This window comes from Capronia epimyces (genome assembly GCF_000585565.1).
Source record: "Capronia epimyces CBS 606.96 chromosome Unknown aczIQ-supercont1.3, whole genome shotgun sequence".
NCBI classification, from domain to species: Eukaryota; Fungi; Ascomycota; class Eurotiomycetes; order Chaetothyriales; family Herpotrichiellaceae; genus Capronia; species Capronia epimyces.
In genome coordinates this window covers 3,437,227-3,451,174 of record NW_006912906.1, presented here as the reverse complement: position 1 = coordinate 3,451,174, position 13,948 = coordinate 3,437,227, and the positions used below count along the sequence as shown (strand labels likewise).

Sequence of the window (13,948 nt, the reverse complement as noted above, 5' to 3'; positions counted from 1 at the left end):
CTGACCTTGGAATACATCCCTGACCTTGGAATACATCCCTGACCTTGGAATACATCCCTGACCTTGGAATACATCCCTGACCTTGGAATACATCCCTGACCTTGGAATTATATTCACGAGCTCGGAATTATATCAGCCCCGCTCTTATTTGTCCCCTAAAGACAATCGAGGAGATGATGAACACAAGCTTCGGGGGATGTCTGTCACAACGCCTTCGTTCAGAGTGGCCCAGTCCAAGGGCTCTCGACACTGGACGAGTATACCGTGACATGCCAGGACAGCCAGCGACTGAGGACCGCATCTACTGGGGCATTATCGAGATCCCAGGTTCCGCACAACATATAGAGGAAGGCTGTTTTTTCGAGAGATACTAATTCTTTGGGTCGTTTGCGAAACTTTCCAGTCTCACGTTGTCTTTGTCCAACTTGACACGTTCGAAAATGTCGCACCCTCGGGCCGAATCTTTGGGTTCGGACTCCAAGCTCTTACTCTCATGGATCCAGAAATCGACGATCCGGAAACAGTACTTCACGCCACTGTTACGGCGCCATTACTTGGAATTCCGCTTCGATATATATATGACCGTGTGCCCACCGATGATCCGGAAACTACACTTCACGCCACTGTCACGGCGCCGCTATGTGGAATTCCGCTTCAGTACATGACCATGTACCTACCGATGAAATGGGATAGCGATAGTAGGACGTTCAGCTCCTCAAGTTTCCAGGTCGATCATTGCCAAATTCTACCCCTGCCGAACACAGATCAGATTCTCAGGAAGCGTTGATCCGAAGTGTTCTACCTCTAAGGGTGACGGTGGAGGTCGCTTCTAGCGACAAGGCGTATCGGCACCGCGTGTCGTGTATGGCTCAATTGCATACTCATTGTGCGATGGCCGGAGAAAACTCGCATTGAAATGGTGTAATGACTCGAAAAAGCACAGCGGCTTTGCGAAACCAATACCAAGTGTTCCACCGTCTTCGAAGTCGTCTATCCTCCAGTTACCGTGCCCACAATTGCCCCAGCATGGTGAGAGACTGAGGAAGCAGAACCAAGCTGAGAGTGTCCCATGGACAATGTCCTTCCTGTGTATTATGACTTCCTCGACGTGATCGAGAAGCTGAAGGCAGAGGAGTTGCTACGTCTACACCCTGGCCTTGATCATGAGATAAGGGCCAAGATTGTGTCTGAAGAAGACTTACCCTGTGTCTCAGCAGGAGCTGGCCGTGGTCAACTTGAAGAACATAACCAAAGGCAATCAATGATGAAGTCGGACTCGATACCCTGTTGAAAGGAGACAACACAAGGAAAAGCAGTCTATGTGAGATCCTCGATGACAAATACCTCCTGCGTCCGATCCCCCGTCAGCCAGCAGACTGAATCCTCGCCGCCTCATCCTCCTGAGATAGTGGTTAGAGACGGTATCGCCGTTATCTGTTTATGCCTGAGGTAATGAACAGTTCCTACGAGACATGTTTGAAAAGGAATTAGAGGTCTCGCATCACTGCCACCAGCCTAGTTGAATGGGTGGTGCTGGAGAATGGGTCGTGCTGGAGCAGTCAGACTCTACCACGGAAACTTCGCCTGGATTCAGTTCCAGGTCAGCACTCATATTAGCTCACTGCAACTGATCTTAGGACATCGTGATGAACGTCACATGGAGATCTCACAATTCAAGAATGTCCTCCGTTTCCCTGCAACCGCAGTCCATCTCATATAGAGCGCAAGCAACGAAACACACAAAGAATATCTCAAGCAGGATAAGAATCATCGCTACTGGTGGATTGGCCTGCATCACCTCAGCGATCACATCAGCGCCGAGGAAGTTTTCTCTCCGCAAGTCAACAAATGGGTGCAGCCCCTACGAGACCACTAAGCAAGGGAAAACCTTGTGGTTGGACGCATGTGGCTTTGATTTCACAGTCTCTAACGGACAAGCCTTACAGGAACAGTTTATCACCGACAGAAGAGACCACCCTCTAGCTAAGTGGATTCCAGAAGGGAAAACCATGTTCTTGATTCGGCGGAGTGAGTTCATGGAAGAGGATCAGCGTCCTGAGTACATTTCTCTACTCCCACCAGCCGGGCCGATCATCGACGGTGAAGCTATATGAAGAGGTCCATCACCCGCAACACAGTCCTCTAGGGACATCTGCTCTTGTTCAGCCAGGAGGGCACGTTGACTCAATGCCTAAGCACTCATCTCGTCCGCATTTGAGGAGCCAGCCAACCTCGTTTTTGAGCGGGGGGGAGACTTCAACGTCCTGGCCCAATTGGGCGGCACGTGGCCGGATGAGGAAAAAAGCATTTCATGTGCTCTACTGCCTTACACCTGATCGAGATGTTCCTGAGAATTGAAATTCACCATCGATACTTAGGGTTGATGGGTCTGCTCCCTCCTTAAGACTACTGGCACTCCACTGCATTCCGAAGACCTCACAGTTTGGGTCTCATTTATATGTGACCTGCACATCAGTCACATCGAAATTGAGATAACCAGACCGCATAGACATCATGTCGAAGTCGCACAGTTCCGACGACCATCCAACTCTCCAAGTTCTTGGATATCCCGGACGATTATCCGTCTTGCTACTGATACACTTACCCATGGAACCCCAGAGTCTTCTCCGACTGCAACCCTCACGACATCGATATATATATCACGTTTCAGCGATTGTCCAGCGCCTTCAACCCTGAAACTGAAACCGATGGACAATCTGAGAATTCCAATCAGATTATGGAGCAGTACCTTCAAAACTTGTTGGAACTACCTTCAGGATGACTGTCTGTCATTCGATCAAGGGGAATGAAGGCTTTCTTCGTCATTCTGATTCTCGACCCGATATGCCGACGGCCTTGCTAGTCTGTGTCACGAAGACACATCAGTGTCCGCGCAGCCGGCGGGAACAACTGAAAGGTCACACCCAATGGTAGCCGTCTTACCACGATATTACGGAAGTGTGCAACGACTTCGGCAAGCACTTCGATGGGTCAACAAGGCGAATCCATGGCATATCCCACAGCCTATCCTGGGCAAGCAGCACTAGAATTCGCAAGAGTGCTAGGCCGTATGTCATCGGGTCCAGTCCAAGTTCCAGCCAAGGCAAGCCTCGGAGAAAGGCAACCCACTATGGTGCTCCACCATTGCCATCGGCCAGCAAAAAGAGGAAGCGAAACAAGGCTGCTTCTCCCGAGGAAGAAAAGTTCACCGACAGAGCATTCCCAGAGGCTCCAGATCAGGCCGACGAGGCTGATCAGATGCTGTACAAAATGGGAGGCAGGCTGGAGAGGAACTGGGACGAGATTGAGAAAAAGCGGGAGGAGATGACTGGAGAGGCACCCGGAACGGGAACCAACGTCAATCTCACGGCACGATTCTTGTGGACAATCAAGCTCAGTTGCCATGACAAAAGTGTATTCCACAAACACTTGACCGAGCTCATGAAAGGATGTCCCAAGTTAAGAGTCCTTGAGACGATCCTTAACGAACAACTCCGCCGCACGGATTTCCTCAAGCGCTCGGCCACAGCGGAACCCTCTTACCCTTATCCAGAATACACTGCAGAGTCTTGAATTACGAGATACACGACAAGACGATGCAGCTCATACGGAAAGTCGTTGCCAACAGTGTCTACAAAATAGGCCCGAATGGCTCTACGGCTAAACCTAACAGTACCAAGGTTACCACGATGATACAGAAGGACACTTTCCTCCCAGCATTAGCAAGACTACTACAGAAGAAGTTGACGGACCCTAAGAGGCAACTCACGTTTGACTTTAGTGTAGCTTACATGCACAAGAACAAGGTCTTCACGCAGAATCTTGACAACTGACAACGACAACAGTGTATTCCATAAACACTTGACCTACCTAACAAACAAATACCTAAAGATAAGACAACCGAGTCGGTCCTCACTAAACAACTCTAACGCGAGGATTTCTTCAAGCGTAATTCTAAAGGAATCGTCTTCACGAGGTTCAACGAGTCTGCTCTTGTTATTTACAAGCACTTTAAGGACAACTACCAGAAAATCGGAACCGTGGAGATAGTTCCAGTACTGGTGTAGGGATCTATGCCCAAGCACGTCCGTCAGAAGGCATGTGACGACTTCCAACACGGCGACGAAGTCACTATCATTATTGGCGTATCGGAAGCCCTTGGGCAGGTAGACGACGACACGGGCGACATTCGAAGTACTGATGGAACAGCACGGCGATCTTGGGATGCACCTCAAGGATATATATACGAAAGTCGGAAGCGCTCGGCACAGGTCTGACACTAGCACGGGCAACATTCGCCGTGGTCATGGAACAGCACGGCGATCCGGGAATGCATCAGCAGATGATCGGGCGATGCCTGCGTCAGACCAACTGGAACTGGGCTGGGCTGAACATTTTCGAAGTGTGCTATACAACCTCGCCGTCGCCGTCTGCCTCTGCCTCCCCCGAACCGCTCCCTTGCGCCCGTTGCGTCCGGTCCCTGCGGGAAGGTCTGCAGCTGGTGGACTGCCACTATCAGCCCGGGCATACCCGGTAGTCGCGACAGAGCTTGCGCTGCAAGCAAGATGACCAGGCAGAGAAGCCTTCGCAACCCAACTCGACGACGAAACAAGAGATAAAGGGAAGAAACTAGGGAAGAAACTAGGGAAGAAATTCGGGACTCAAAGATCAGGATAAAACTGCACTCTCATATGACCTCGCCGAGGAGGCCATGAAGTGTCCCTTGGCAAGACCATCAAAGATGTCAGCGCCGACCCCGGAGGTCTTGCACATGGCCATCTCGCCAGTCATTCCGACTCCTTTTGCACGCCCTCAGTAAACGCAAAACCACTCCCCTGTGACGCCGCCGAGGAGGCCATGCCGTGTCCTTCTGTGAATACCATCCAGGGACCAGATGGAGGTACAGTCTGGTATCCTGGACAGGACAAGTCAAGATAAAGGGGTAACCCATTCTCAAACAAGGATACTGATACTTCATGACGTGTCGAAGACTGTCATCCCACAGAATTCAAGTCACGTTAGGCTTGGAAGTGGGCGTGGACAGCGAAGAGAATGTCTCATTCTACTTCGAACCTTATACCTAATCTGTTGGCTGGCAGCTACAACGGTGCAAATGCCACATGAGATATTTTGCCTGTTTTTGGGCTGTCTCTCGAATTCAAGCCGCAAGAGGCTCTATTCTCATTGCGCTCAGCTTGGTCAAGAGATGAGATGATCTGGGAAGAGAATGGAGTCACGATGGGATCATCCAGCTCATACCTTGTCTGCACCACCACAGCTATCACACCGGCTAACTGTGAGCAATTCAAATTACACGGCATCGACGCGAGATATAACAGTAATGATGGACCGATCTTGGTGATGATGCCTAAATCAGTGCTTCCACAATGGCAGCAAGAGATCCATGCATCAATCGATATGGACAACGGACCAGAGTGCAAGCTGTACATTCAGAAATGACAGTATCAAAGCAATCTCAAGAGAAGACTCCTGGGATGCAGGTGTATCAAACCGGGGCACTGGCCTGCTGTCCGATCAAATCAATTGGCAACTTTAAGCCTCGGCGAGGGACCAAGTTGGCAGCCACTTGCTTATCATGTCAAGACAATTCCAAAAACACTGCAAAGAAGCGAACTGCCTCGGCGGCGCCATTGCCGAGTTCTGAACGTCCACCATCTCTCATCTGCTTGCATCGGCCCCCGGTGGAATCTATCTCTCATACGCACTAGTACTATTCACTCAGTCCGTCGTGACTGGAGCCTTCGTGGGTGATTCACAACGAACACAACGCGTCGCGTTATCAACGGACGACCTATCCCACTCACTGGCTCAGAACTACCGTGGACACGTGGACATGAAGGTTCCTGGAGGCCGAAATCAGAGCTACACAAGCAATTGAAAAGCATGTTGTGGATTCAATCGAGGCCCTGCGTAACATGTTAGCCAGGGAAGCAACCCCATACCCGGTGCCCCGAGCATGCGCGATAATGTGTACGAGGCATTCGCGTAACCAAGAACACAAATATATATATCTATATCGTCAGGCCCAGCTTCTGTGTTCGTCCCCAAGCACCATCAGGTAATTGGCACCGCTTGGCAATTGGAAATGGAAGCGTCTCCTATCCGAGGGGGCATTCTGGGCAATGATTGCGGCCTTGGCAAAACATCACAGTCGTACATGCTAATCTTCTTCTCGGCGCTCCGCAAGTACAGCACAGGTCTACCAGATCCATCAGGCCTCCACAGATGGCCCTGGAAATGGCTACAGGCCGACCGGACAGAACTGCCAGCGACAAGGGAGAGGTGAAGGCCGAATGAAAGTCGAAGGCGGCAATTTCACCGCCAACGCCAGTGGCTTGAGGAACATGGTCGTTCCCTGGCAAGATCCCAGGCACTACATCCCAAAGCCAGGATCGTACCAACAAGGAGGATCTACGTAGACCTCCATCGCCTCGTCAGCACTGTCACTTTCCGGTGCTGTTGATGCACCCCGAGGGAGTGGAAAGCACAGAGGCGCCTGCCGGCAGACGTACCACGAGGCTTCCTTCATCCCCATGATGGTGTCCAGCATGATGGTGTCCAGCTCCTCATCTGAAGTCTCCTCTTCCTCCTCTCTCATTGTCAAGGTCATGCAGCGGGAGTTCTTATGTCGCCTCGGCAAACACCCGGCATTCGAAAAGGCCCCGTTTCTCTTTATCTCCGACGGCGACCCGCATGGCATTGATATGTATGCCATATTAAAGTACGGGGTCCGGGTGATTGGGGAAAGCTGGAGGACAGGAATATGAATGGTCCCGGACCGAGTGGGCGTCTGTGGCTATCTCGCCGGCACCTCCGTCAAGTTGCGATATGCCTGCAAGTACATTCATATGGCCCTCTGGGGCGACGTTAACGGCCAGTTTAAAGGCAAGGTGGTGTTATCCCTTCCGTGGTCGAGAGGGTCAGGGCACTGGACTGGATTTTCTAATGAGCGTGCTACGGTGTGGCGCCGGTACGCTCAACAAAAATGGTGGCTATTGTGGGAGAGCGACGAAGATTGGAGGCCGCGGCGAGAGAGTGGACTGACTCCGAGCTGTCGTTGGAACCCGCGATTGGGAGAGAGAGTCCATCTTACCCTATGTGCCGAACTCGAAATGACGCCACTTCCTAGCACAAATCGACTTGACACTATATTATATCATATATCATTCGGAGAGCCTACGCTGGACTTGACGGACTTCCTTCGGTACGGCTTAGGGTCCAGAGCTGGAAGCCTGGTGGTCTTCCAAGTGCTCAGATCGGTGTCATCGGATCGACAGCTTGTTGACACACTTCTCGATACCACCCCTCGAAGTTGATGCTTCTGACATGGTAACCGCAGGAGTCCTATCTCAAATCAAGGAAGATGGAAAGCTCCACCCTGTGGCGTTCTTTTCGAAGAAGATGTCAGCGGCAGAATGCAACTACGAAATCTACGACAAAGAACTCCTAGCAATCATCAAGGCATTTGACGAATGGCGACCGGAGTTGGCAGGAACCAACCCAACAAGACCTATTAGAGTACTCTTTGACCATCACTCGCTTGAATATTTTATGACGACAAAGCAACTAAATCGTCGACAAGCTCGTTGGTCAGAATTCCTCTCCGAGTTCCACTTCCGGATCCAATACCGTCCTGGCCAACAGGGAACCAAACCAGACAGCCTGACACGTCGATTGCAAAACCAACATGTGATTAGATATCCTTTGGAGAGCGTACGCCTGCTGAGCTGATGCTGCCACGCTGGATAAAAATGGAGGATCTTGCGGCAAAGTCACACTTCACAGCACAGCCAGGCCTGGTATCTTTCAATGTTGTTGATGGGCACTCAGAGTGAGTATGATTGCGCCTTTGAAAGAAAACGACTACATACCAGCCGCAATACCAGCCAACACCAATCCACAAGGTCCATCGATAAGTAGAGAAATCAATCGCCGATTTGATTTCGGACATCTCGTCTCGTCGTGATGAGGAACATGTTGTGTTATCCAAGGAACTTCTGGTGAAAACTCCCAAAACCAAACCAGCGTTTTTGAAGTACCATAACCATGAAGACAAGACCCGATGGTTTCAACGGACTAAACAAACTGCCTCCTATGGACTGTTGGCTCGTTCCTGTTACTGGTTGCGACAGCTCAGCTTTGACCAACTATATAGTTACGGAGTCTAGGACATAGTTCCCACATTCACACCTCTGCAACATGGATGTAGAGAACGCTATTGCCATGATGGAGAGCAGGGGATGGCAGTTCCAAGGTCCCTTTATGACTCAAAAAATCGAACGAGGGCAGAAGGTCGTGTTTTTCGACCCCATCTGCGAAAAATGAAGCAGATTGGGAGAAACACCGTTTCCCTTTGAGTAGTGGCGGCAATGCCATGTTACCATGTCAGAAGAGTTCCAGGAAAGCCCAGAGCGCTCAGGCTGACACCCTATTCCCTAACAATGGGCGATATCTGTTGCCGAGCTCTGGATGATCCGGGGTCAGAAGAGACGATCGCGAAAAGCCGAAAAAGAGGTGGCCCGTGCGGCTGCGTCCTAAGTGAGGCATGGCTCGTTCTAGTATCAGGTATGACACAGACTCACTACAACTATTACTACAAATCTAACCTAATCTAGAGGGGCAAATTTCTCCTACCAGTATCTTCCCGATCGAAGTACGAGGTGTTCTACGTTGTCTGTTATCCCTAGAGAGTGAGACGGATGGGGAGCCTGCTTATCCTGGGCCGGCCGAGCCGTGGTTGCAGGGCAAAGACTGGCTTTTTCGAAAAAGAGGTGGCGACCGAGGCGGAGGCGGCGATGTGGCAATTACAGCAGATGGAGTCGGCGATTCAGTTCAGCCATCGTCACTGACGCCAGCTCAGGAAGATCCCTCGCGTGACGCTCCTCGTTTCCTAAATGAAAGTCTTCGGCCAGAGAAATATACCAAGCAGACCTACGCCTACACATCCTGGTGGCGCAATACGAACCAAAGAGATGGATTGTTCTTCAAAAAGCAACTGCCAATTGCTGAAAGACAGTTCATGATCTGGCAAGCCCTCATGTGTATCAAGTCGCAGCTTGCACATCCAAAAGAAAGGAAAATAGCGCCCCCGTTGCAGATTCTGATATGTTCGGGCAGATCCAGATCGAGCTTACAGATGCGGCGCCGCCAAAAGGAATACGCCATTCCATTTCGTGACACCATTGATTCTGAACAGAACTGACAGTGTGACACGTGTGGAGCCACTATACAACCTCATCTGTGGCCGGCTTGCCAGGATGGGGAATCTAATCTCTAGTGAGATCATCGGCATACTATCTAAACTGATGGGCTGTTTGTGAGCTATGAATGAAGAAATCATGCAACAAGAATTGAACTCACCCACCTTATGTATGACGACCGTCCCAGAATCGACTCCACCATCCCGGACATACCTTGCTGGTTTACCTTGCATCTGGATCTGGCAAATATTGACCGCGTTATGGACCTCATGCACACTGTGGTGAAAGGTCCGAAAGATGATTGACTTCGTCTGGACAGAGAAACATCAGCAGGTCTTTGACACTGTGCGGGGAGATCTCAACTAATTCGCTGTCTGGATCTGAGGATGATGTGCAGTTCCACTTGGCTGCAGACGCTTCAAAGACGGGGGCTGGAGGCGTTCTGTTCTCAAAACGATATGGAGCCGCGCCAGCCTAGGGAGCGGTGATCAACGCAGATTGCAGTCGGTAAAGGTATCTCCTATCACCTGGAAAGGAGGTACTCGGGTATTTGGGCTACAATGGAGGGGGCAACTCTCCCTAGGAACAATCCTATGGGTTTGGGGGTTGGTGAGGTGGACGTAGGGCAGGATACATACACTCGAGCTGACTTCTGGCAAAATAAAGGCAACAAAGGGGAACATTGGTCATCGCAATTGATCAAAAACATGATTATCCGCGTTCTCAATCAACAGCAACCCTATTTTCCGAGGTCTACGAAATTGCCAGCCGCTTTGGACGAAGCCCAGTGCGTGTCGAAAACAAACTAGGTCAGGCACGCTGCAATATAGGGAATACCAACCAGAGCAGTGGTCTGTTTGTCTGGAACGCCGGGCCACAATAAACGAAATGCTCTTCTGGCGCTTCAAGAAACCACTCTTCAAGAGGTTCTGTCGATATCCCGATACAAACGGAATATATACACAACCTCTCAGTTGCACAATGCAGCGCAGGAAGTCGTTTCTTACGGCGAGATGGAGGAGGCCGGACAGTTCCGCCACTACGATGAAGTTGTCATCCGTGGTGAAGTCGGACCAACACTGGACGCCACATACTACAGCTTTCAAAAGGGTGACCGCTTCCGTCGTGAAGTCATCCATGGCTACTTTATATTGTCTACTGGTACACATGCTGCACATCAACATATTCATCTACGCAAGTTGGAGATGCCACGTGGCCCTGATCAACCTCGGACTGAAGCGGAGCTTCTTAAGCTCGAAGAAGACGCCTTCGCAAGACCAACTAGAATGACCAGGCGCATTCATCACGAAGACATAAAAGCCTATCGAGTCTTCAGCATAATCCTAACCCTAAGAATCTTCTCTATGCTCTTCGGTCATCATCGCCAATCTCCTAAACCTGCTTTAGTTATTATTACCAATCTTCTACATGCTCTTCGGTTATTATCGCCAATCTCCTGCCCAGACACCGGAATTGAAGGATATGGACCGACGAATCCGTAAGACCTTCTCCACGGACATGTATCAGACTGTGAAGGCAGTCCTCTCTAACAAGGGAGTCCTAATCTTGTCCGAATGCGCTTTTACTCTGGAGTTCACTGGCAATAAGACCCAGTTGGAAGCGGTGTTCAAGAATTGTCGTGCAAAATATATATCTGGCTCCCCGTCGTTTTGAACACCTTCATGCCTTCTTTGACCGAGGCTAGCGACCCTGCCGAGTATTTCCACTTCGAAAAGTCTTCTAAGTCAGAGAGACATTCTCCTGGGAGGAGTGATGGTTATTCAAGATGGCTGGCGGTTTGTGTCATAAATTTCGAATCTACCTAGGATTATGACAGGTGAAAGAATCATGGGAGGTGATGGTGATTGTGACTCTCGTGCTTCTGACATTGACATGCTGACCTCCTGCTAGCAAATATCATCTGAGCGATGGCTTCACGACTTGAAAAGATGACGAAGAAAATGATATCGGTGGAACGCCTGATAAGGACACCATCTACATGCATTCCCATTTCCACTGGGCAGACCTATCCTCAGTCACCACCTTAGAACCTTTGTTCATGTCAAGAACTTTTCCCGTGCGGTCTAGGTTCTGCCCTTTGCTGCTTCTGTGTCCAGCAGACGACCACTTCACAAAAAGACATCCATGACGCTGGTCAAGAACTACTTGATTCCATCTATTCCGCCTCGGTCATCCATGAGGTCGCTCACTCCCCGTCTGGTATGTACCGTAAGGGAATCCCATAAGAATCTGATGTGCTCACTTCCTACAGTAAGGTCGAAAGGGTGCGCCAGTTTGGATACCAGGGTTAGTACGTTCCAATTAGGAAGGTGTCAGGACCCCATGGGGTATATCTATTCTATTTTCCCCCTGGTTCTTCCTTCTCTTCTTTATACCACTACGGCCCTCTCCCCCCCCCCCCCTTCCGCCCTCCTGCCACCAGTGTAAGTCAGACCCCGGCCGTTTTTTCCGAGAGATGCTAATTCTTTGGGTAGTTACCGAAAATTTCCAGTCTTACGTTGCCTTAGGGTAACTTGGCACATTCGACGATGTCGCACCCCCGCTCTGAATCTTTGGGTTCAAATCAGAAACATGGACACCGGAACGAGCCCAGAAAGTGTTGAGGGACATCGCCCTCACCCTCAAAGTCCATCCCTTTCTCTTAGGGGTCGAGCCAGAGTCAGGAGCATGCTATCTTGCCGATTCGTTTATCGTGAGCCTGATGTATGTCGCAGTCAGTTTTTATTGTTGTTGTTACCGAACCAATCCAAGAAAGAATTCAGCATTTGCAAAGAAGTTTATGGACCGACGTGATGTGCGAGGAATTTTCGTCAAGAGAACGTAGCGAGAACTGACAAATATGGCGGCAAACGAACTTATGGCAGTTGAACTAGGCATGAAGGTCAAGAGCGGCGATGTCAAGGGAGACCCTGAACATAGGTTTGACCGTACCACAAGAAAAGCAGCAAGATGCCACCCTGCTTCACTTCCAGGAGAAGGCACATTAGGAGGTCCTGGAGACGACCAGAACCATGGCATGTGATCACAATAGATCATCCGTGAGCGATGGATTGTCCATGGACGTGGAATCTGCCTTCACTGTACTTAAAGATGTGCATGAGACCTGGCGAGCTTAAGCGAAGTAGGTTCGTCTACTTCATACGCAACTCGCCATCGACACTTCGCAGACCTTTCCGACGACGCCTCTCCGCAGCACACGGGTGAAGAGGAAGCCGGAACAAGCGGCTAACATGGAATTGGAGCAAGAACGGATAGTCAAACGGAAGACCCAAGTCTTTCCTCCTTTTGATGGCCAGGCGAGGCAAGAGAGCCATGAAGCGGGCCCGTCGAGCTGCGAATGTTCGTGCCGCCAGTGCCGTGTGCCCGATGCTTGCGTCTCGGCAAAATGTGACCGACACCGTCGAGTACAAATACAACCGGGAGTATACCCAGTGCGGTGGTTATGCCGCCAACAAGCGGTCGGCAAAGGACTGTGGATCAGTATGTTCTCTCATATGAATCGCGAGCGACACGCTAGCTGACCAAATTAAAGCTCCCGGAGTTCCTGGCCCCTGGGGCGAGAGAGCTGTTGGAGCTGGCCGACCGGGTTGCTGGAGCGGCGGAGGACCGCGACATCGTCGACCGTGTATCTGGACCAGCAAGATGCCTTTTGGAATCATTTACTAAAATATCCTGAGTATCAGGTACGAGATCTCGATCTCCTGTCAGCCATAAGTACGAGTTCAAATCAAATGACGAAAACGGGAGAAATTCGAAGCTTTCAGATACAAACGACTGGGTCAAAAGAGCGGCGATGATTCCAAATACATACCACATACCACATACCACATACCCCTCGGCACTTGAAAGGCATCGTGAGGAACTGGCGTTAGTAAAAAGGGAGCTTGACAACATGAAGGCCAAAGCTTTTCGTTCGATCTCGGAACAGGAAGAGGTGCAAAGACCGTCAACTTCGTACGTGTTGCTTGTTTCATCCAAAGACCTTGTGCAGTGCAAGGGTACCGAGAATGCTGAACGTGAGTGGTTTCCTTTGCAACTGTTCGTAACTGACCCTCGCAGGTTGCCTCAAATGCCAATACAACAACGGAAAATTCGGCTCGTGTGTCTCCCCCAGGTCCGGTGTCAAGCGTGGAGGTGAGTCGTCCCCCTTCGCATCCGTTCGTAACTAACAAGTTCCCAAGCCTGCGGTGCGTGTCAAAGGAGGTGGACTGTGTTCATGCTGCTTCCTGCCATGGCGTCAAAGGCCCCGACGGCCAAAGCAAACGAGGCCACACCCGCTTTTGTCGAGGCGGCACTCGTTTTGTTTTGCTGCCATGAATGCTGGCAAGGATGGGGGTGCTCGTTTTTCTCGAGCGTGTGTCCGATTCTTTTGCTGTGTTGAGCAATGCTGGGGGGCTGAAAGGTCGAAAAGATGAGCCCCGAAAGAAACGAGGCTTATCTCGGTGTTTTCTATTAGGCCATCCCGACTGATTCTAATCAAGCCCCGATGATTCTGAGTCTCAGGAGTATGTTGCTTGTGGCTGTCTTGCTTTACAGCCCCCTCCAATTCAAAAGCATACCGTGGGGCGCTGAGTGGATGGGAACAATGACCATCAAACTGGCATTGTTCTGGTTGCACATTGAAACTGGAAACGACCTTCCGGTCCAGGACTACCCACCACTAGGGAGAATAGGTGAGCATTTCCCTCCCTTCTTGCTTTTCCGAA

At 50.5% G+C, this 13,948-nt stretch overlaps 2 protein-coding genes across 2 annotated transcripts; both read left to right on the top strand.

The window, feature by feature from the left end:
* Nucleotides 1-3,007: 3,007 nt before the first annotated feature.
* On the top strand, nt 3,008-3,573 carry A1O3_04514 (uncharacterized protein; the record flags this gene model as incomplete). Its single annotated transcript, XM_007734643.1, has 2 exons — nt 3,008-3,068; nt 3,104-3,573. The coding sequence occupies 2 exons, from the start codon at nt 3,008-3,010 to the stop codon at nt 3,571-3,573; spliced, it is 531 nt and encodes a 176-aa protein (XP_007732833.1).
* Nucleotides 3,574-12,554: 8,981 nt separating this feature from the next.
* Nucleotides 12,555-12,918, top strand: A1O3_04513 (uncharacterized protein; the record flags this gene model as incomplete). The annotated part of the gene is made up of 2 exons (XM_007734642.1): nt 12,555-12,722; nt 12,775-12,918. 2 exons carry the CDS (start codon nt 12,555-12,557, stop codon nt 12,916-12,918), a joined length of 312 nt encoding a protein of 103 aa, XP_007732832.1.
* Nucleotides 12,919-13,948: the final 1,030 nt, after the last annotated feature.